This window comes from Anopheles moucheti, chromosome 3, assembly GCF_943734755.1.
Source record: "Anopheles moucheti chromosome 3, idAnoMoucSN_F20_07, whole genome shotgun sequence".
In the NCBI taxonomy this organism is placed as follows: domain Eukaryota; kingdom Metazoa; phylum Arthropoda; class Insecta; order Diptera; family Culicidae; genus Anopheles; species Anopheles moucheti.
The window spans coordinates 70,010,351-70,034,823 of NC_069141.1; the positions used below are offsets into that span (position 1 = coordinate 70,010,351).

At 44.4% G+C, this 24,473-nt stretch overlaps 2 protein-coding genes across 3 annotated transcripts in view; both read right to left on the reverse strand.

The window, feature by feature from the left end:
- LOC128304051 (neuronal calcium sensor 2) overlaps window positions 1-21,685 on the reverse strand; it is a 37,560-nt gene extending 15,875 nt beyond the window's left edge. Inside the window, exons 1-2 of the mRNA XM_053041175.1 lie at window positions 21,569-21,685; window positions 8,916-9,059 (exon numbers count right to left, since the gene is read on the reverse strand). Of these exons, the coding sequence (XP_052897135.1) occupies window positions 8,916-9,059; window positions 21,569-21,679 (255 nt within the window). The 5' untranslated portion in view covers window positions 21,680-21,685. The remainder of the gene's footprint in view (window positions 1-8,915; window positions 9,060-21,568) is intronic.
- Window positions 1-24,473, reverse strand: part of LOC128304050 (neurocalcin homolog) — a 114,416-nt gene that overhangs the window by 35,386 nt on the left and 54,557 nt on the right. The window lies entirely within an intron of this gene.

Here is a 24,473-nt window from a genome sequence, read left to right on the forward strand (position 1 = left end):
GCTAAACGACGGTGAGGCAAAATGCCATTAGGATACTGGAAATGTCTTATTGGGCCTGCCACTGCCACTGTCCTTGAGCCACCGCAGCATAGATAATTCTACAACCAAACGGAACAGACCAGCTCCACAGCATTCCCATCCTTGATCATGTGCTCGATACTGTGCTATCGGATGCGTGATCTATATTTATGAGCCGCACCGCAATGTGCCGCCCGCCGTTACTTGTCCATTAAAACAATATTGTCTTCCATGGGGGTCCACGGTTGCCTCAGGTGAATTTCAGTACCGTGAGTGACGAAGTTGGCGGTGGAGCCGGAGGGTGAACCATCGCAATCAACGGTTCGGGAAATGGAACGTCTTTTTGCGACACGGGGGGGAGAGAGGTGCCCGCATCAAGGTGACGGCAGGCAAACCTTTCCTTCTTCCGGGTTTTCCAAGGATATTAGTTTCTTCGCCACCCAGTCACACAATCCATTCCCGCCGAAATGGGTCCCCCCCCCCCCCCACACACACACACACACGATCGCAGCTTATCGAAAAGCAATAAAACTTTCCTAATCTAAGATGCCGACCCCGGGCGACGACGACGACGACAGCGGTGGGGCACAGTGTGGGTGACGCACACTAGGCATGCGAGCATAAAGTGGCCCTCGACATGGCCCGGAGGGAAAAAGGCAGTACCCGCGATATTGCATGCGGTCTTCGACTAGCCGCAGCTTTACGACGCTACACGTTGCGTTGCGGTCCAAGACCAAAAAGGAAAAGAAATACGTTTACTTTACCCGTCAGCCCCATCTTTATAAAATGGTTCTCGCATCGATGGGCCCACGGCTTCATGGAACGCAGGAGAATATTACGCGCGTTGGGAAGGAAAGTTGGCCGAGCAAATGGCAAAAGTTCTCGTTCAATTCCACAACAAGAGCAAAACAAATCTCTCCATCGGTGCCGTGTTGTTCACGACGTTGTGTGTTCGATAAGTGTTTTCCATTCGTGGCAAATGTACTGTGTACATTTCGAGCCGAGGTTTTGTGCCCCACTAAAGCGGTATGATTATGTCGGAGGTGTGGACTGAAGATTACGGCCAAACTATTAACAAACTAGCGACAACTTGTTAAACTTTAGCCCGTGCGGTGTGCAAAAGTTTCCGTCCGAGTAAGTTGCGACAGTTGCGAGACCTGTTTAGTGAAGCAGCACTCCGGGTGTTGGGTGCGGGCTCACCGGTGTCAATGGCAATCGTTTGCAAAAATATCGGATTTCGGTTCGTATGTTAATCTTCGCAACAAAGCTCCTAGCGGGTGTAGTAAATGCCGATGGATTAAACATTGAACCTGCTGTTGCCACCATGTTCCACCAAAATTTGTCGAATTTTCCCTCCTGGAGACACAAAAAAAAACAGTTAAAAATAATAATATCCTCATAAATAATAAACTTTAACCAACGGATGTCTTTCGTTTCGGCCCGGCGACCACGAAACATAATCGATTCCACATTTTACCCGATAACCGATGTAATCGCTACGTTTATTGTACACGCGCGGTAGCTACAAGCCCCCATTTGTCATTATAATTTGTGCAAAATTTGCGTCAAGAAATATGAACCTCCTCGCTGGGACATACCGTGGAACACGAGGACCCGTGCGAGGGCGAACCACCGGCCGCAAGCACTCATCCATTCAGCCGTGAATCATTTGTTTTACCGGCTGTCTCTCTAGCTACAGGCAAAGAAGACATCCTTTTGCGGAGCTGAGATACATTCCAGAATAATGCGACGGGCATGCGAGAGTTACTGTGAGCAGCTGAATGGGGTGGGTAAGACAGTAACACAATTCTTGTCGAATAATGCTCCTTTAGTGCGGGCAATATCGCAGCACTTCGGGGTTCAATCTAGAGAGAAGGGAGATCCCAAGCACCTCACTCAAGAACTCATAGATCTGGGAAATAATTTACAACATTTCTGCTCCGCGGGGCCGTCTCCGCAAATCAGTTATCCGCATGCTCCATGCTGCCCTTCGGCCTCTTCACCGGACGGACAACCACGGCATTCACCCACAGCATTTGAAGCATTTAATGCTTCGCAAAGGCGGCGCGCATTTCGCAAATGGAGCATGGGGAGCAACGGGCGGCACGTGCCTTTCATTTTTAAGCAGCGTTGTCCCTGCGAGTTATCGTCATCGGTTCCCACCGGCCCATCATATCTTTCGCTGAATTGAATAAATTAAAAGCCCATCCTCGTGTTTTTTTTCTGTTTTTGGTTGTGAAAATAAATTTGCGCTGCCATGGTGGTGTTCTCGTTCAAAATGGGGAAAACCGTGGCCGTGGGCTAGGGGTAGGGAAAAGGTTGCTCCTTCTTCGGTGTTTTGTCGTCTACCCGACGCGATGTCGATGTCTCGTTTGGCAGCGGGTTGACGTTAAGAAGACCGAAAAACAACACAACCGTCCTCCCGCCGCTTGGAGAAATTTGGAACCAAACAACGGAACGCTGAAAGGAACGGCGCACAAAGAAACCCCGACGTTCTCTCCCGACGCACGGATCATAAAATTTCCCTTTGATGTGCTTGGCGAAACAGACACGGTTCGCACAAAACCGTGGCGGCTTTAGCGCCCGGGTTTTGTGTCAAAGCACTTGGCAAAGTGCGTCGGTTTGCGTCGAACGCAAGGGAAGCAACCCGACGGACATCGCGGAATTCACCGCGGAAGCAAAGCGGTAGCTCTCTCTCTCTCTCTCGCTGTTATCTTTAAAATTATGGCTTTTTGATCGATGTGTCTCTAAAAGCCACATTATCGTGCCGCACACTGAACGAGCTGAGCCGGAATTAGAGTGACGTGGGAACGGCCCCCTAACGGCCCCGCAAAGGTGGAAAGCTGCCAAGCAACGGATGCTTGGGAAGCATTTTTTCGTACATTTCGTTAGGGGAAAGCTAAACACGGTTAAGACATTTTTCGGGCGAAATTGTTCATGCGCTGATGGAGAACACTTTGGAGCCGCGTTTAGCGCTGGAGTTTGGGGCGTGCAATACTTTTGGGCCGCTTAATAATGCCACAAAAGCACGGTACGTCAACCGGTGATTTAAGGCGAACAAATGACTTCTAATTGAAGGATATGAAATGCGGGAGAGCGAAAAGGACCTGTTGTAACTGTCACTCTTATTTTCAATACTTTACATCAAAATATTCACTTAGCCTTTTCCTTCTATACATTTTTCTTCTAAGGATTGGATTGGACAGTTCTGGAAGGTTGATTTATAAAAAAGGAGAAGACCTGTGAACTTCGTAGCGCAATGGCCATCAAACACGAATAAACTATTTACCCAACTATTACATACACACCACACCAGAAAAATGATGAAAATTATCTTTGTCGCGCGTCACTTTGTCGTCAGATGTCACTTTGACAGCGTCTCTTGTCAAATGTACGAATGAAACACGCACTGCCTACTGCAACTCTATAACCAACAATAAGTCTTGCTAACCTCGATTAAAATTCCGGCAGCCTTTGCTCAATTTAAATCACTTTCCAGAAGATTAACTGTTCGGAAGGAGCAAAAAAAAGCCCCTCGTGACGGCAAATCCCACCACATTACATGCAGCTAATTGAAACATTCTACCAAAAACGATCAATAATTCATCCTTTATTGCATAAAGATGCCGGCTCCTGCCGTTTTGGTGGAATAAATTTGCCGACTTCCCGCCGTGTTTGTCGACCTTTTGCAACTCACCAATCCCGGTGTCCCGGGTATAGTGGAAAAGTACCAGCGGTACACACAGTAGGGAAACAACAAAAAAACACACAGACATATTACAGATGAAGGGAACGCAGTGAAGCAATAAAGCCGTCCTATGTGTCCCTTACTTAACATGATGAGCGCATCGCCGGTTGTGGAGTGCGTGGCGGATGTGTGCGCGGAAATTTTCCTCCCTTTGAAAGCCAATTTTCAACGTTGACAGCGCTGGGCGAGATCGGTGACGATAGGCATCACCGAAGGGTCGCCCAATGGTAGCCATTTTTTTTTTGCTCCTTCTTCATTGCGAAGCGTGTTTACGCGTGCGGGTTCGTTTCTCCCGTGTGAGTATCCCGGGCGAACAGGTGCAGAGGAAAAGCCTACTATGACCCTCACGAACAAGATTGATTGTTGTCTTGATCGGGTGACATGTTATGCGTATGTATGGGTGGATGTGTGCGAAAAAGTTGTTGATCCTAGGAATTGGGTGCGTAAGCTTTCAATATCCAAATATCCCCCCAAAGCAACCTAATACATCGGGGTACTGTTGCCATCAACCCAAATCCATTTTAAACCTATCTTCCGTCTACTATCTCCAGGGCTTTTTTTCTGGTAGAATATTACTCATGGTATCTTTGGGGATTTTTTATTCCGTCCAGGAAGGTTGTCATTACAAGGACGGTACGGGAACCTTAAAAAAAGAACAGGGAGAAAACTCCCTTAAGCAACACCATTACTTCATAATAACGATTCACATCTCTGGTGGGCGAAATGTCGAATCAACAGAACGACTTCGCCTTTTGCACAGAACCATTTTTTCTATCGCCCTGCAAACCAAGTCCTTCGCAATTAAACTTCTAATGAAAATGGTGCTCCCACCGACGGGACTACTCGGAGCAACTTCATCCACTAACGGCCAAGCAAGCGCGGCGCGCGTTCAACGGTGGAAAATGGAATGAATTATTATTGTTGTGTTGCAGGCGACCACAAAATTAATTAAACTTAGCCTTGAGAAAAGCTCGGCGGCAAGATTAGCTTGGTCGGTTGGTTGCCGGTTCGCTCGGTGAACGATTCTTCCCCCACCACACCCGCCTGTGGTCGGGGGTGTCACGAAGCCATCCGGATTTGGGACCCCCGTTCCGTACCGTTGCGCTTTGCGAGAGTGAAAAGCCACTTTCACTTTCGCTATACCATCCTGCGCCGCCACAACAAACCAGGCTGAGGTTTGTTTCTCTTTCATTTGACTTTATTCTTGCGTTTGCCTTACATTCTCGCCACAGCGTTTCAAAGTCTTGCCTTTCCGGCCTCCCTAAAGGACCTCAATCCTTTCGGTTGAGGTTTCCCATAACTGCTCGTTTGTGTAAGTGTGTATTTTTGTGTGTGTTTCGGAGTGTTTGTCGTTGGTTAAGAATGTGTTGCGGTGAGGAAACTTTATCCTCAGCCATAATCACTGGTACGTCCAGATTCGGAGAAATGGGAAGGAATCCTTTTGGAAATTTTCCGCCGGCTAAACAGACTCACACCAACGGAAAGTCGTCGAACCATCTCACTGGAAGGACCGAAACCGAAAAATAATTTCGTGTGAAAGGTACACCGGGAGCAGTGGAATAATGTATAAGGATTATAAAATTCTTAGCAAACTGTGAAACTTTTCAATACACCGATCCACTGTTTTACTTTTAAGGACAAAGGATAACGCTCTTGATATGTGCCTGAATGAATCAGCCTGTCCGGTATTTCTTTTCATTCCCAGAAAAAAGGATCTTGAATATCACTGTGAGTGATAACTTTTATAAAATTGTACCACAACCACAACTCTTGAATTCGCCTCAAGATATGCAATTTGCATAGCAATGCGCCTAAAGTTATTTAGTTTGCATTACGTAATTGCATTTTCTGCAGTTTGGCTGTCTTTTTTCGCAAAAAAATCCACGCAAATGTGACTTTATAGTTACTTTTTTAATAAAATTTTAAATTTCAAGCAATCTGTTGGAAACCGCAGAATCCAAAACCGCACTAGCCAAACTGTACGATCAAATGACAGCCGATGGCAGAAAGAGAGAAAAAAAACACCTCATGACATGAATGTTCATTCAACGGCCACAGTGTGACAAATTAATGGCTACCAGGGGGTAAAGACGAACCCGGGCACTGCAATCCAATAGCTCGCACTGTTAGGCAAAAAAAAAAACGTGACAGAAAATGCTATTTTTTTTTGTTCCACCTTTTCGGACCGTTCCGCAGGCTCGTGAGTCTCAATTTGTCCACACCACATGAAAGTGTCACGGTTTTGGCTTTGTGTGAAAATCGTCACCCTCGGCTCGGTGCAGTTGACAGCCAAAATGGATGGTAAGTGAGTTGCAATCCTGACACGCTTTTCGGAGCAATGGCGCATATAATATCGTTTCGGGGGGGGGAATTTTTTTTTTCGTTGGTCATCATAGTAGTTTTTTTTTGTTCTGGCATTGAACGTTTTATTCATCAACGTTTCACGTACGAATATGTGTTATACAGCTTTCAAAAATGCGGTAGACATATAACCGGCTGTGTAAGTACTGCCAGTCAACTCAACTAAGGACCGAACTTTTCGTGCTGCATGAAGGTATGGGTAGTTTGAACTTATTCCTAAACAAACTTACTTTGTGACATACTTCAATCCGTTTTCCCCATTCATCAGCGAGCCTCCATCATGCAGAGCGCTGCAGAAGGGGAAAAAATGCCCACCGACACTTCGCTAAACCGTGTCGCTTGGTGAAGCAGAGCACCCTGAAAATGAAATCCCTTTTTCGCCTGGCCAGCGTTTGCTAACGAGCCAAAGTGTCGCATAAACTTTGATTGCATTTCGCACCTTGACAGGTTGACCCATTTTCCATACACACCACACCACCCGGTTCGCTCGGTCTGATATTTAACAAAACGGTTGCAGCAACACAACCAACCGTGAGTGTTCCATTTTGAGGAAAACCATCAGGAGGACCCAAACAAACCAAAAAAAGAAAAAAACAGGAAACAATCTCTAAACCGATTATGAATAATGACAAACGGCGAAGCGTAACTGTGACTTTCCTCGGAAATTTTTCACTGCCCACGTACACACGAAACCCCTGTAAAGGCTCACGATATTATTAGGAGCAAAATCCAGTTATCAAGGCTTTTGCTGCTCAATTTTCACCCACCATCGTCGTGTTGAGTTTGCACAATTTTTACACCACCGATCGTACCACTGGTTCCAGGTGCTTTTTTGAAGGTGCGCCGATAGCACCGAGTTGATGAATTTCGAAATATATCTCACTTTAGGTACATTCGGCCCAATTGCGCACCGCGTTGCGGGTTATCGCCTTTTTTACGGACTTCATTCGAGCCGTCATTTTGATGGATGTCATTAATCAACGTGACCGGGGAAGGTACGCTACCGTGATCATCGACAAAAAGAGCGAGATGAGGAACACAAAAAAAAACACATTAAGCTTTTTTTTCGCGCGCAATATTCGCGAAGGAAATGAAGTATATAACCCAACACAAAAAAAAAACACAGAAGATATTTCATGAATTAATGTTCAAAACTGCAGATCCGTTTCCTTGCAAAGCACACGACATCAATACGGTAAATAATAAAAACTCATTCCTTCCTTCTAAGGCAGAAGAGCACGATGCACGATGCAATGTAAAATTCACTGCACCATAAAATAAGGAAAAACAAATTCCACAGCAAAAGTTCAATCAGATTTCAAATGTGAACGTGTGCTCCCACGAAAAAAAAAACACAACGATAAAACTCTACGTTACTCATGTTTGCTTCCCTTTGATTTGCGCATATCGTCGTCCGCATACAAACACGCAACCGGTCAAGCGGAAGTTGAAGTGAAAGCAAATAAAAACGGGACCGCTCCCGGAACAAAGCGCGAACTCTGCTTTGGTATCAAAACCAGGCAATTAAAAATCATTACACGTGAAACGATGGAATTCACAATTTTTCGACCCATTTCCGGGCGTTTTTTTTTTTTCTCTTTTTTGGTGTACGGTGGACCGGGCCAAACCCATTCCAGTGGACGCGCTGTGTGATGCGCGATGCGCGGGTGGATTTAATGATGTGCGCGCTGCTGGGATCCACGCCACACGGAAGTGAAACATTTCATACCGGTCGCAGTTTCATCGTACGCTTTTATGTCGCTTTTTTATATTTTAAACATTCACAACGACGGCACCGCGTTTGCCATCCGGTGGTGGAGCAAAAATGGATTTTTGAATGCAGTAGCACAGCAGATGGCCGTTATGGTGGCAGGAGGAGGATGTTCATTCGACCCAAAAACCCGGTAACAAGATCGAAGACGGAATGGGAACCGATGCCGATCACCTGGCGCCTTTAAGCAGCACGGCAACAACGGAGAGTGTCTAGGTTTTATTATCCTGCCACACATGGTGGCACGAGAAAACGGATCTGCCGTTTTATAGCGATCGAAGTGCCGTAGTGGGAGGGGGTAACGAACCATCCGAATAATGGTCGGCGAGAGACGGAGAAAAGCTGCTGCGACAGGAGGCGAAAATGGCCCTTAAAGACGCTGGTCGGATCGTACCTACCGCCTTTTTGAATAGCGAACTTTGCGAGCCATTTCGTACTATGTAACCATTTTTTATTGCACTTTGAAAAGGCAAACGGACTGCATACTGGTGGAACCAGTCGTTAAACTTTCCGGATCATATGCTACGTATTTCCACACGATGCACCACACGGGTACCATCGGGCAAATGAATGTTGTTTTGATGTATCGAAATTGTGCCATTAACGACCGGCTGGTGTGCTTTTTCAGTCTTTTACACCTTAGGTTTTATGGTGCTTTGCTAATTCATAAAAATTAAACAATGTATAAACACTGATAAAAGATGTAATAAAGATTGAATTTAATACATTTTTGCTAATGAATTTGATGGCTTAATTAGCAACATTGCAACAAAAGCAATTACATTCGATTTCTGAATGAAGCAAATTGCAAAACTACTCCTAAACGCCTGGCAGTATGCAATCGCAATTACCAATTGACATTCGTTAGCACACTCGAAACACATGCATTGCATACTTTTAGGCGTCATGTAAAGAAAACCAAGACGAGTAATTCAACTAAATCAAACAAATACACCAAACAAAAAGCTTATTCCTTGAAATAAATTAATATATATAATAAATTGCTTAAAAACTTACCTTAAAATCGATATAACCATTCTTATCCATATCGAACGTTCGAAAGACATGATCGCAAAACTCTTCTGCATTGCCCGACGGGAAGAACATTTTGTACATATCTACAAACTTCGCTGGCGTTAGCTTGCCGTTTGGACAATCTTGCTGTAAAGGAGAGAGAGAGAGAAAGGAAGAGAAGAAAAAACAGAGACACTTTAAAAACTAGTTCATTTCAGGACCCGGTGCATAATAAGACAGTCATTATTGTTTTGTAACGGCTGTTCGAAGCTTTTCCCACAACCAAAGCACGTTCGCAAGTTCGTTCCGTAACGGGTGGGGCAAAATTTGTTCTCAAAACAACAAAAAACAATGAAAAAAAAAAACAGCACATCAAGTTCCGCGAAAAACAACCAATTTTATAACCTCCAATTTAGTACGGAAGAACGGATTTTCGCGCTTGCTCTGTGTCCTTCGCCTTGCGCGGAAGGTATGTAAATGTAGCATTAAACGCGTTGTGTTATTGTATGCCCCCGCTCTCGAGAAGAAAAAGGGGGCATGATGATGGCAGTGTTTTAACTGCGAGCAAAATGGTTTTCGTGGTTTGTGTGCGAAGGCGTAGCGTGCCCATTTTCCTACTGCCGGTGGAAAACTTTCGCTGCGCAAGGAAGACGAGCGGAATGTCACTGGTGCAAACCACAAATGAAAACAGAAGGCAGGGAAATTATACTGCCGAAGCGACAGCAAGATGCCAGGGTAGTCAGAAAGTTTAACAGTTAAAATAACATTTTCACAACAACTCCCGGGCGGCAGAAGATGTTGCTACACACACAGTGCGTGGTGGTAGAAAATTTAAAGAAAATTTTGTGCAATCTCCCACAACGCTTGAATTTCCTGCCGAGCGTAAAGGACACAATAAGCAAGCTTTCGTTTGCGCTTGCGAGAAGAATGTGTTTTTCGGCTGGCTGTGCTTTAAAGTTTTCCCTTCCATCTCGACCGATGCAGCGCCACAGTTGTTAAAGGGAAAGGGGGTTACGGGAAAAATGGCAACAACACCCATGTGAGGTTTTGCAACGCCACCGGGCTTAGACACAGACAACAACGCATTCGCCTTGGTACACAAGGCGCAAGGCGGCGGGTTGATAAACACGTTGTGCATGGCAAAACTTTCATAGTTTCCCGCTTTCATGCTGGATGCGGGATTCTGGAAAAACCCGCTTGAGGCAAATTTGAACCAGGCAACCCAGCGTCGCAGAAGAAGCAAAAGGCCATAACGAAAATGGGACGAACGTCTAGTGCAGTGGAATGTAATATTTGCGCCCAGCCGAAGCGAGCCCAACTCCGGGCACACCGCCGGGGCGGCAATTATCTTCAACCTTAATGTCACAATAAATCAATGCACACGTCAGGAGCGGACACAAACCGGGCCAATTTGGCGCGATGGGGGAAATGTAAGCTTAACCTCCGCGAAATAAACTCCGCGTAGTAATTATGGCAGGGCAAGACGCTGCGACAGAAGGTTAGTTTTGTGGCCGAAGTTTTCTGACGAGCAAAGCCGACGTTATTGCCGTGTATACGCGAACTTTTAATGTTTCCTGTTGATGGGGTCGGCTTTGAACTTTTAATCGCAAACACGGTCGTCGCCAAACGAAACGTGCGTCTAGGTGTATGGACGAACTGATGAAAGTCATATTTTAAACTCGTCGTCGCTTAATTGCAAATTATCCTAACTTCATCCTTCCTATTTGCTTTTCAAGTAATTTGACTACATTAAGCCCATTTACTGTGGCATGATTTGTTTGCAAAGTGCATTTATCGCAACTAGCCACAATATCAGCCGTAAAGTATGCAAACCGCCTAACAAAATGACTTACATATTACATTTCATAGGGCAAAAATACATTTTTAATGCTCGTTTGTCTCTTTTTCTACAGAGAAGTCGTGTGTTAAGGTAGCAAGAATCACTGTGTCTAGCAAGGAATAGCAAGGAAGATATTTGTTGAAATAAAACATCCCATGTTTATGCAATCCCATTCACTGTAAGTGCATTGTAATGTGTAATGAATTGCAAATGTAGCAATCATGTTACCATTTATTCAAGTGCTCAATAAAGCTCAACCATTACCCTCTCCCCTTACATATGTCTTACTGTGCGCTCCCTGTTTCCCCTAACCCCACTTGGGGGGAAAATTCCACCCCCCGCCCCCTGGACACATTTTCACACAATTTGCTTGTTGACCTTCTAGCTTTCCCGTGCCGATTGTAAACGCGCACACGCACAATAATGCGCGCAAGAAGTCATTCTTGTGCCTTAAACTAAAACAAAATGGCCGCTCGAATTTGATAGGCGCGTACATAAACAAAGGTGGCAGCGGATGTTAACAGAATCGGGTCCAACAACCTCGATACACATATCAGCAAATAAAAGAACACAAAAAAAAACAATACCAACCATGAATCACCTTCGGTGTACAACCAACGCGTGTACACTCATGACGGGACCATCAATCAAAACAGGACTAACTGCTGTTAGTTTTGGGGGCAACGAGGCGAGTTGTAAGGCAACTTTGGTCTACCTATTCTCATCCTGTCAACGTGGTCCCCACCTCTCTGCGTAGCGTGGGAAATGTGTGAAAAATTCATAGTCGAGTATACTGGGGAAATTCACACACATGCTAGACGGTATGGGATGTAAGATGGCACGCATGACAAACTTACCCATGCCAACAGCGCTAAATTAAGTCAGTTCAAGAACAATTTTTCTATACAACTGCAACTGCAATACAAGACCTAAATGTATAAGACCGACGATAAACCGACGACATTAATTATTTACGTATAAATTACACGTTTCATTACTTCTTCCCACTGATCTAACCGCGGGATCCAAATTGCAATCAAACCCTCATCACTTACCGCAGCGATGAGGTCCTGGAGCTACATCAATCACGTCAACTTTAAGCTATAAAGAATATAAAAAGTATTCACACACACACACACCACCACACTCCACTGCGGAGTTTTTTCAATTTTCCTTCCCGCCGCGTCACGCCTAACCGTTTGATGGCAAAGCGGAACGCAATCCTTCCGGTTGTGCTGTTTTTATGTTTATGTTTCGGTTTTTTTTTTGCTGTACATTTTTCATCCACCACACGCACACTCGCCACAGCAAAGATTGATTGATGAAATACCACCTGCTGCTGACTGGAAAACACTTCTTTAACAGCAGCAAACGGCAACAGAGCCGAATAAACTGTGTAACACAAAGCTCGAAGTCGAAAGAATGGGACCGACATAATGATTCATATTAAATATAAATCAATTAACAACCAGCAGCGCCAACCTTTTGCCTCCCCCTTGTTGGGGATGTTCTTTCCCGGTTCTAAAACATGATTCACCTTAATGGTTGGTTTTTTTTTGTTATGCTCCAGCTCATCAATGCTTGCTGACGGTTTAGCTCACCGCTCGCCACGCTACAGGTGCGGCGCAGAGAAAAACGTCGTGTTCCCCCTCGGTCGTGCAACATTTCGATGGGAAAATATTTGCCCACACGTCACCAGCAGGAGGAGGGGGAGGGCTTTTCAACGTCATTTGTAAAGGTGCTCAACAAACGGCTGGTACAACAAACCACCCGGGCAACGCACACTTGTCGCGTCGTCTATAGGTGTGATGGGAGCTTTTTTTTTCCCCCGCACGCCTTACAAAACAAGCGACGTGACGCCGTTGCGTGAGTGGGTGTAAAAAGAAAACTAAACCTCGACCTCTCTTCTCTCTCTCTCTCTCTCTCTCTCTCTCTCTCTGTCGGCACAGCACAATTTGGTTCGTATCGATTTTATTCTAATTTTATTTATCAAGAACCACGCCACTCTCCGCTGCAGTGCCAGCCAAATGGCTCTCTTAGCGTTCACCGCACTTCATTGAATAAGGTGAATAAGGTACGCGCGAGAGCTTTTCAGTCTATTCATCATGCGGCATCATGAATTCGCGTTTGCCATTTTGCCAAGCAGTTTGCGGTGCCTGTTCGTGGATCTTCTATGAACAATAAATTCATGCTTTGAATTTACTTCGATATCACTGTTCACTATTTTTGGCGAACGAAAGCTCTAATAGGGAAAACGTTAAGCAGCGCTGGGCGTAGATGTACGTACGTACACACAATTCGAAAGAATAGCAACCTTCTGGGAGCAACGTTGTATAAAAATATCGTTAAGAAGTCAACGATTTTTCTTCAAGAAAATTTCGATCGACAATCGAATCATCATCATCATCAGCGCACCAACATGGAGAACGAACCTTTTTTTTGCCGCATGCGGTATCGATTCATGCCCACTCAAAAAGGGCGACCCTACGGAACGGATCGGCCATTGATTGGGAGACGAGATTTTTTTTTTGTTCGGGACGAACACCAACCATTGTGAAAACATTTTCCCGCCGTGTTCGGTGAGGGAAGAAGAAGAAAAAAAATACAAAAACACCAAAGAACTCATCGTGAAGAAAGTCATGCATTTTGGCTTTTTCTTCCGGTGTATTGATTTTTTTTTTTGGGGGAGTTTTGTCAACTACCTCTAACTAGTTTTTTTAAGAAGCATGGTGTGTTTTTTTTCCTCCCGCCTTTCGACGGTAGTGTTGGTGCTGCCTTGCATTTTGATGAAGGTTTTGTTTTAAATATAGGTTAAGAAAGCAAAGCTGGTAGGCCACTCAACCTCACGGAAAAGGCAACGGGGGCACACAAAGGGGGTGAGAAGGGGTGATTGAATTTGTTAATTAAAATTTCTTGTCCAACGACACGGTGCAAACGGGAGCTAAAAGTTTTAAGGTGACCGAAGAAAGTTCAAAATAGACGAAAGGAGACGGTGCTATTCGCCGCATTTTCAAGAGGTAGCGCTGCCATCTTGATTTTCCACTTTAAAGGCTGAGATGTACAATTTGATGTATACAAGCATTTTAATTGGTAAAAAGGATGTTCCGAAGCATAAACTTCGTTTTATCCAACCAAAAACCCGTTGATAGAATTGACGGAAGAACAGCTTAAAGCGCAGTATATTTCATCAATGACTGATGTTGAAGCCTTAGTGCAATATAGTACGAATCTATTATTTAGTATACGAATCAAAACCTCCTAAATAGCCTAATATTAGGGCAGATCATACTATAAATTAGAAAGTTTAAGCTTTCAGCCTGTATCTGTCACGTAATCCTGGTACCGAGCAGCATCATTTCGAACAAATCCGTAAACGTCATAGCATTTTGACATACAGAATGACATAAGGGATCATTCTGGCAGAACCACAATTAGAGAAAAAAATCGATGAAAGTTTAGTAATTTAACTTTAAATTTAATAAGCTAGAAATAATACATAAAGCTGGTAATTAAAATAATCCTTTTTTGGTTGTTTTAATTAAAAAATGTTTGTTTACATTTTTAGCACACGGAAAACATGGCATAACCTGATTCAGTCCAACTAACAAAATGGTTTGACATTTGTTGAGCTGCTGATCGAAGCTAGGTTAGAGTATGATTTCGGTCATTAGTAGATTACTTTAAAGAAATATTGCAAAATTTGAAAAAAAAATACTTCTAACAATTAAATTATCCTGATATCCTGTTAAATTTATTTTATTCATTTTATAATTAGTTTATTTTACTTAAGAATTTAACGAATTTAAGAATTATAAAGAACAGTCTTAATCTATTAAAGCTACAAAATCTAATGGAAAGCACCTTTACGGATGGAAATATGGATTGATCCAACCGATGTTATCCGTTGTGCAACATCATTCGGTACACAGCATGGCTTTTCTGGGGGGAAGCATTTCCATCTGCTCCATTCATTCCAGCACCGGCAAAGCAGTCCTGATAGTTTGCTGTCACATAAATTGAATTTCGAAATAAGTATAAAACCCCAAATGAAAATGTGTATGGGAAAGTTCCGCAGGCCTTCAATTCGGGCCCACACCAGTACCCGGAGGCTTTGTTCCTCCGCACTGAGCAAAACCCCGTACATTTCCGGAACCATCACCGGCTGGTACCCGTGATGGTATAAAACTATGCACATTTCCTGCTTTTCAACAAACGGTTCCGTTGTTTAGTTCCATGTTCGTCGGCAACATCATCGCAACTTCCAGATATTCTCTATCCGCCGCCACGCTTCGTCACTGCCGTCGGAACAGGCAGAACAGCAAACGGAAAGTTGGCTGAAAAACAATCCTCGATTGAAGCCGTCCTCTTATTTTACTGCATCCCGAGCGGACGCAGCGCGGCAGGATAAAGTTTGCCTTCGGTTGGGCTTCGGCTATACCGGCCACCGGGAGAGTCACTAGATGTAGGCCGGATTTCACACCCAGCCAACAGAGGGAAGAAGCTTTGACGTTTATGATCCTCATTGTTTTCACTTCATGACTTCGTTCCGGATGTGGACCGTCCTGAACTTCACAGGGTGGCTGGTGGGTGTGAGCGCGGACAGTGGCGTAAAATGTGTGATGTAAATTAAATAAAGCTAATAGCGTATGGCAACCACTAAACCCCTCGGTGCCCACCCAGCAGCTCTCTCTTTGTCCCATGCCATGCCACAGTTATGATTTGTGGAACCACACGAGGACGAAGACCAGAAGGGTGGAAGAAACAGCGGAGACATTGTTCAAGACACTTGTCCAAAGACGGTTCCAGAGAGCCAGCAGGCTCCAGCAGGTGAGACATTTCACTGATTGACATTGGTTGAGGACGCCTCAAGTTGAGTGTGTCATTTCGATTATGCAACATTTCCCACAACTATTTAACAAACCGGAATTATCTTGTGCCTGGGTGCTGCCCAGAGAGCCACACAAAACATCAATGTTTTAACCAGCAAGATGAGGTGTCTTGAGTTATCGCCGTTGTCGGAACAAAGCCGAGAACAGCAATCGGCATATATTAGCAGCACGGTATGCACCACAAAGTACAAGCCGTACGTGCCGGCATACGGACGGTCCACAACGGTCGGTTGCGGGCCCGGGACACATTTCGTCCCGGTGTGGGATCGTAATGGAATCTAATTTCCGTCCACTATAAAATCCTGTCTTAGGTGTTGCGTAGGTTGGGTGAACGCTTATCCACAACAATGCACAATTGAAATTTTACACAGGATTAATGTAAGCGTAGTGTCCTTGAAACTTGAAAGCCCCGCACAGTAAGGATATGCTGCTGAAGATCCATTTGTGAAAGGACACAGTCGACTGGAACTCTGATTCTGTTCGGCTTTGAACCGAGTTGTGTGATGGTTTGACCTTACATCCACAGCACAATCGGTTTGTGGCCAAAGGAGCATGCTTCCCACCCGGGAAGGAAGAGTCCGGGAAGGGTACCGGGTGTGTGTGTGTGTTGTGCGTACAGCAATCATGTTCTGTCTAACCGATAAATTATTCCTGTTGAACAATGTTTGAGGTTTAACCGGGCGCACCGACGCGTGTACTGTTGCGGTGCATTACACAAACAAGCAAACCGCCAGAACCGTACGTCACACTTGGAAATGATTGGATTTATCAATAAGCCGTGATAATGTTGCTCTACCGGTTGTGGAAGGCGAAAAAAATACGCCATTTTGTTATCACTTCCCATTTGTCATTGGCAGTGAGCATGAAATAATCACTGCCCCGAAACAGGATTGGACTGTGCAAACCCCATTTATGAAAAAACATGTGCCATAAATCGTGATTGGTACATGTTATGTTAATGCACGTTGCATATTTTGTTTTATGCGTAATTTATGTTTCAAGCAGCGATGGGCGACAGATCCTTACGCAAATGTGCCCTCAATATAAGGGACTTTCAATTCGCATCTATATCAAAAGCTCGATTTTCTCGATGCTAAATTGGTTTTTCTAGGTTATGTTCATAACCTTGGCACCTCCAAGCACCACACCAAGCAAAGAGAATATACCTCTATCGAGGCGTAGCCATTTTTTAAGCACCTAATTTAAGCATCCGAAAGCAATATTCATCACATCCAGCCGGCTATCATTAGACAACTGCTGCGTTGGAAAATTATGATCTTACGGTTCGGTGCCCATTTTGAACCTTTCGAACCAGCACACCAGACCACGAGACGGTACGGTTACGGATACCCCCACCAGCCCCGTAGATAAATACCCAATGATACCGTCGTCCCACAATCGGCTATAATTAGTCGGCTCGCTCTTTGTCTCTCCGGCGGGGAGACAGTAGAGAGGCACTTCTTAATTAGCCTACCGTAATATGAACCCATCTTGGGCTAAATAAAGTAAACCGTCCGGTTATCCTTCCCATGGGCTTGCCACGGATGTGTTAGTGACCGAGTATCAATGTCACTAACGCTGGTCGAGCTGGGATTAAAGCTCGGGCCAGGATCAGAACGCAACCGCAGCGCGAACGCGAATAACGAAGCCGGTGTATTATGGACACCACAGTGGACACCAACAAAACAAAACAAAACAAAACAAAACAAATAAAAAGGATGTTTAGTGTTTTTTGTTTTGCCTAATGCACACGCTTTACTTTACCACGTGCCGGGTCGTGCCGGACGCAGTTAGTAAGCGCAACAAGCCGGTGGTGGTCCCCGTTGATATTAGGATATCAAATTACGTTTAATGCTTTTTATACACACTTTCATTTCGCACCCTGCCTGACCGCGATGACCCCTCCCCCGCTGGACCAGCTAACTGTGTTTTTATAACATTAGTTGGCGTTTTTGGTTAAGGTTAGGAATTTCGAGCATAGGACATTTGTTGGACAAACAATGTTTTCGCTGTCACAAGCAAACACAGTGGTCCCGGTCCGGGGTTAAGTGTTACATAATTTTACAATAACTGACAAGCAGTGAAACACTTCCTGCCGTAATCTAACTGCAAGCAAGGCAGAGCTTCATTCATTGAAGTTTCGTTTTGCCTAAGCTGGTCAATTTCCCGCTCAACATACGAAAGCCTAGTGGATTAACGGATTAGCTAAATTGATCCGAAATTACATCCACTGTCCCCGGCCTAAGCCTGGCGCGACCGAAGCTTCGTACGTCGTTTTGGAGCAGAACACATTCTCATATCCGGTCTCACCCTGCCCTGCCCTGTATACCCCTTTTTTTGGGGAGAAGGCTTTGGAAAACTTGAAGTATTAAATTATTTAATTCCATCGTCATATATTATGCACGAGCGACAATTCATTTAGCATCTTTTACCAAACATTTGTTTCCGAAAGGATGCCTAATGAAAGACCAAACAAAGAACTTTTTTCTCTCACACTGACGACACGCACACATTAAAGAGACCTTTCATCGATAGCGTTTCGTTGCTGCACCGCATAAGGCTAGGCGCTGCGTTTGCATAGATCATCAGGATGCAGCCATGATTTGCAGACACTCAAATCCAATCGTCAACCGTACTTGGGTCGCCCGCCTTAGGGTCAAATGGGACAAGCAAAGGGAGCACGCAAACGGCACGGCTAAGGCGAGCGAGCGGGTGTGAAATTAAATTTTCATTATTGAACAGTGTACGGGCCCGGTGCCGCCGGAAGCTCAAACTCCGGCAGCTCAACAGTTGGCCATCCATTATCCGCGCGTTTGCTCTCTTCCGGCCCGGCTCTCTCACGCACACTTCACAGCGGTGTTCGATATCCTTTTCATCATCGCAATGAACCTCCGACCAGATAAGACACAACCGACAGCCGACAGTGGGCCAAAAGCAGCCAGGCATCGTTCGGGAAATGTGAAAATTTAATCACCATCAGTACACACCGGACCGGGGGAAAGTGCCCGGGCGTATCGTTCCTTGCCGATCGGATGGTACACTCTGCTCCCTTTTTTTGTTAGCTATTAGAAGCAAAAGCACAACACACAAAAAAAACGTAAATCACCAAAGCGATTGAAAGCGGAGGCTCGATTGTGCTTGTGTGTTGGCATTCTTCCCAGTTGGGAACCAATTTTAAAAAACCAAACCCACTTAAAGCCGATTACATCATAGTTCATTTTCCAGCCGGCAGAACCGTTGCGCAAAAAGGGCACCTTTAATAAGTACACCTAACCACAATAAACCACAAGCATTTGGCAATGTGCATGAACATCGGTTCACATGAGCTTAAAATAAATATAACATAATCTTCTCTTCATAAAACATGCGGTAATACAGTGCGAAAGTAAAACAGTAAAAACTCAGCAACAAAACTCGTTGCACACACTACGTGATAAAAAGCTTCCCTTGTGTGCCTTTCTTCCATCGCGTTACACAGCGAATGGCAAAACTTTTAACTACTGAAAAAGCCTCCCCACACACACATCTTGCACGCTCCCGCACGAGTGTTGGGCTGAGATTTTTCTTTTCATCGAAATTCCATTACAATTTTTCTTTCACCTTTCACGCCCGTAAGCCGCGTGTACGCGGAGCCTTAACGAGAGCTGGTATGAAAAACTTGCCCCGAGAGCTCAAAGCTCGTGCTGGAAATGGAATGGAAGTGGGGGTGATATGGAAGAGGGGGTGAGTTTTCTACGAAACGAGCCAGAGGGCTCTCAAAGAAACCTGCCAGCACACGGCTGAATGTGAAACGATGCTAAAGTTCTTCTGCCATTCGCTAACCTCACAACCCATTCACACATCTGCGCAACGCAATTGGCACCAAACACACATCCAAACGCTTACCCTCTTGGTGGTAGATGAAATGGAATAAGGAGTCCTCAAATCCTTGAGAAAAAAAAAACACACACACACCAACATGCATAAAAATGGAAGCCGTGTGAGTGGATATGAACCGGCACCGGTTTTGATGCAGCGGCGAAACATGAAGACAAAATAAATGCCATCCACAGTTGGTTTCCTCCCCATCGAAGCAAACCGTTTGCTTAGCTTTCAGCTGAAGTTCATTGCGGAAGCAAATACCGGGGCTGCAGGAAAAGCGATGGAACACAAAAAAGCAAAAAGTGTCTTAAAAAGCACCATAACATTCACTGCCACCGACACACGGCGCGATGGGAAAGTTTCACTCGTTCGTGAATCGTAAAACAGTTCAAATCATTTCCTACCACACAGTGCGCTTATATATATATATCCTGGTCACGGCACCGGACGGTATAGGGAAGGAGAGATCGCTGCTTTATCGTGCTGCTTTCTTTCGTTTTTTTTCTCTTATTTCTTCCTCCTTTTCATGTCGACATGAAAAGAGGGAAACTTTTCACCATAAGAGCAAACTTTGCTTAACACAATGCATTTTTCCTCCCCTCCCCTTCTGCTGCCACCCGTACGCACCCGCATGAGCTTTACCGGGAATGCGTTAGTGGGAATAATAATGAACAGTGCGCTTCTGTTTGCACGAGATCATCAGCTTCACTGTGCAACCTGACTGGGGGGTGCATCAACGAATGCACCTCACCATATCAAGCTTAATATGCAGGCGTGTGTTACCATCCATCCGGTAGTTACCGGGATAGGGAACTTTGTTAATTGAATAAGGGTAGTTGCATCTTAGGTGGAAGCCTCCCACCGGGCTTCCGTTACAGCTAGGGGTTTGATTGTAGCTGATTATGTTTGCCATGGAATGGAGCGCTCTAGCCGTCTACTATCGTCACATCGTCTTGCACCGGTGGGATAGCTAATAGGATGTGAAAACCGTGACAGGGAACCGAAATAGCGCACCGCGTTTGCAACGAGATCTGCGCTTGGGCTCCCGGGGTGCGTTGTATGCGAATGATGGCCGCCTCACGTGCGTACAAAAGAGCAAACCGCTCGACGATGTTAGCTACCGATGGCATTAGCGTCGTGGTGTGTAATTTGATTTATGGTTTCAATTAAGTGATATCGGAAGGATTAGACATTTATCGCTCGCATCGCGGAGCTGTGTGCCTTCCGTAAAAGATGGTGCTCGAAATTAATTATGAGGTTAGGATGCCGAGCTTAGGCCGCTGGCGGTAAATAGTACAATGATGTCGCAGGGTTGTGCTTTGTCGGAGCACACAAAACGTCCCTCAGAAAAAGGGGTTTATCTGTTGTATTTAATTCCAAGATAATATCAACTCGCTGCTCCAACAGGCTTTCAAATGGCTAATTAGAATTCGATTCGACTTTTCAATACACGAATATCTTCCAACAAAAAAACCCATCACGTTTCTTGCGATGGCACAACAGCTGCCGCTCATTTACTCAATTTCCGATCAAAATCGAGACATCTGAAGGAAATTTGTTCCGCTTCCACGGGACGCACGTGCTGACAGGATGCTTCGCTTTTGATGAAAAACCTTTCCGCTTTCTACGCTAAATTCAATTACACCGACACTGGACGACGACGACCGGTGGAACATTACGGTGGACCGCCGTTCGTTTCATCTGGCACTCAGGCACAATAAAAACCCAAATGAAATCCATCAAAACGCGACTATTTACCGGGCGGCGGCTGCCGACTGCCGAGTATGAAGCCCATGACACAAGCAAAACAGGCAGCGATTACCAGACAAGACCGACTTTGATCTGTCGCCGAGTGTCGTGCCCGTTGGGCTAAATTTGAAGCTCAAACGTTCCAGTTATCTGGAAATTGGACGTGGTCGACCGTGACCGCCCAGGAAGCAAGGGAAAGCCAAAACACTCAGTTGGAAAGTGAAAGACATTTGGCCGCGCGTATCGGGCGCAAATAGTGGACGATCCACGAAATGTCGCTCCTTCATTACGTCAAAGTCAACAGCACCCACACTTACCTTGAAGCCTTTGTACCATTCCTTGATTGTGGACTCATCGTATCGGGTGTGCGATTTGAGAAAGTCCATGTCCTCCTTGGACAGGCGGTCTTTACTACCTAAGCAGCCCATGTCCTGTGGGAAGGAAACGACAGAAAAAAACACACACAAAACTGTCAATAAAGTGAATCGAATTACCGAAAAAGCTTTTGCACGATCAAAAACAAGATCAACAAAACAATCATGAGAATATTTGCAACGACGAAGCGCATGAAGTAAGCAATAATTTAGGGGTAGTTTTCAAATTTCAACCAAATGCCGAAGATATCAGTTTTAAATAATATTATAAGCTATATTATATTATATATTATATTATATTATTAAAATATTATCAAGAGATCTAAAACTTAAGATATAAAGCTACAAAATTGAAGCAACTTTCAAAATAATGTGTTAAAAAAATATAACTTGAAGGTCAATTTCAATGACTCCAATCATACAGGTTCTGTAATGTATTTCTAAACGATCTAATTCTGCATTTCAATTTCTCAACAGCTCAATTTCTTCTGCCAAATAAAACAACATCCATCCAAAGCATTTAACCGTCAGCGCATACAGAGAAATCATGCAACCATGCAACCGAACGAATTTCACAAAACACAAAACGGGGCAAAGAAAAGCATCCTTCAAACGACGGAGAAGTTTGACGCCCTTCTCCACCAAAAGACAAGTCCATGCGCAACGCGATTTTGCAAAAGCTTTTGTTTTTTTTCCCCACCTTCACGCAAAGCAACGTATCATCGTCCTCGCGTGTGAACGGATTAGTGTACGGATCGCCAACCGTCGGATCGGCCACCGTTCCACCGACAAGCACGACAAGGCACACACAGTGCAGTAGCAGCGTATGCGGCCGACTCCACGATCGTCCACGTGGTGCTGCGCGTAGTGCGACTTGCGCGAAAAACATTAAGCCCGTGGGTTGAAGGTTGTGAGGTGTGTTGCGTGTGCGTGATGTGATGTTTTTCTTTTTTTTTTTTGGTGATGGTATATAGGCACGGCACGCAGCTACTGCTTGGTCGAAGGCTTGAAGGCTCTAGTGTGTTTAAGGCACGCGCAAAAAGGCGAACTGTTTAACGGTGTCTGTGTGTGCGTGAGTCTGTGTGGGTGTGGATGTGGGTGGGTGCGAGTGCGCTAAGCGAAACCAAAAATCATCTCACTGCAAGTGGACAAAAAAGATAGAAAGACGAAAGAGAAGGAGAAGAAGAAATATGGAGTGAAAGTGAAATGAAAGATGTAACGTGACAGGACAGTTCAGTTCAACAGTGATTGATAGTTTAACAACAAAATAATTAAGAATACAGGTAGCAGTAGAACCAACTTCAATAAATTTATAATTTCAACACAAAAAAGAAACTTGTCGCACTTCGTTGCTTCAAAATGATTTTATCAAAGGTGAAAACATTCAAAAGCACACAAGTAGATTTCCTCCCTCTTAGTTTGTCATCAGAGTCTATCACATCCAAACCAATTGGACCAATCCACATGAAGTCTACCGAAAATCCCGAACGAATTTTCCGAAGACCGAATAGTCAAGCCAGGTATTTGTCCATCAAGGACCGAATTGATTTCCTTCTGCTGGCATTGTCAACGATGCGCAACAATATAATGGCCACGGTTCATGCACAAAACTGATCCGATTCTCGAGAGTGAAGAAAGTATGTGACGAAAGCGAAGAAAAAAACCCATCAAACTGGAACAACGACGCTAAAGGTGGATTTTCCGTACTCTTCCGTATCTAATCCGATTACGCTCAAAGTATATATGCTTTTGCTGTGCTATCGAATCTATTTCGATCAACCAAACCACTATGGTACGTGTAAGAAACAGACCGTAACATGTTTCTTATTTGAAGCAAATTCGACGACCACCGTATCGTGCAGCCTTTTGCCAGTTTCTTGACGGGGGAAAGTCGCGAACATATTGTCGCGAAAGGAAGTACAACACATTTTCAACAATACATGAAGCTCATTTGCAATCTCCCAAAACAATAAAACACCCAATGGTATGGTAATCTTATCTCGCACTCGTTTGTTTTTTTTTTCTTCTTTCTTTATATTCAGACCCGAATCGTATCATCGTCCCCAGTTGTATCAACCGGCTACGTATTGCTTGCATAAAAGTTCTATTTTTAAGATCTATTTGTTCAACTCAGCATGTTTATTTGTGGACGGTTTTTTATTGTGGCTCGGTAAAGAATGACAGTGTGGCGTATTCTTCTGTCGAGAACGCACCGCGTGAAGTTATCGAAGAATAGCGAACGAACTATGTCTACCAAGAATCAGAAAAGAAGAATATTGAAGATCCTTTTTACGTTTTATTGTTAAAAGAATTTATTTAATTAATAGTAAATTAAGTATAAATAATTAAGTATTAAGTTTATCGTACATTTTTCTGATGTTCAATAAGAGAAGGAAAACGTCACTAAACAAGCGATAAAAATAAACTATCTACACTCGCTAACTATCGATTCGCACGCTTCAATTTCGATCGCTCCACCACAATTAGTGTTGCATCATTGAGCGAACATTGCGAATCCGGTCGGCTACACACTTCACGGTGGTTTTGACTATTCGCTTACGATATGCAACCAATAATCTCTCCACTGCCTGACTAAATGAATTCATTTGCCCCACCGTACTGCTGCTCCACTCAGGTGGGGTAAGCTTTTAGGTGTATTAAGTGAATTACCAACAACTACGATCGGGCACATCCGTTTGTATTCGAATTTATGTGGCACAAAACGAACGGGTTGAAAAATCACAACCGTATCAGCATGTTTGTGTAGTTTGTACACATAAAAATGACAATCTAGCAGGATTAAAACAAAATGCTCCACCACCACCAGAAAATTTGCATTTTCTAGCAA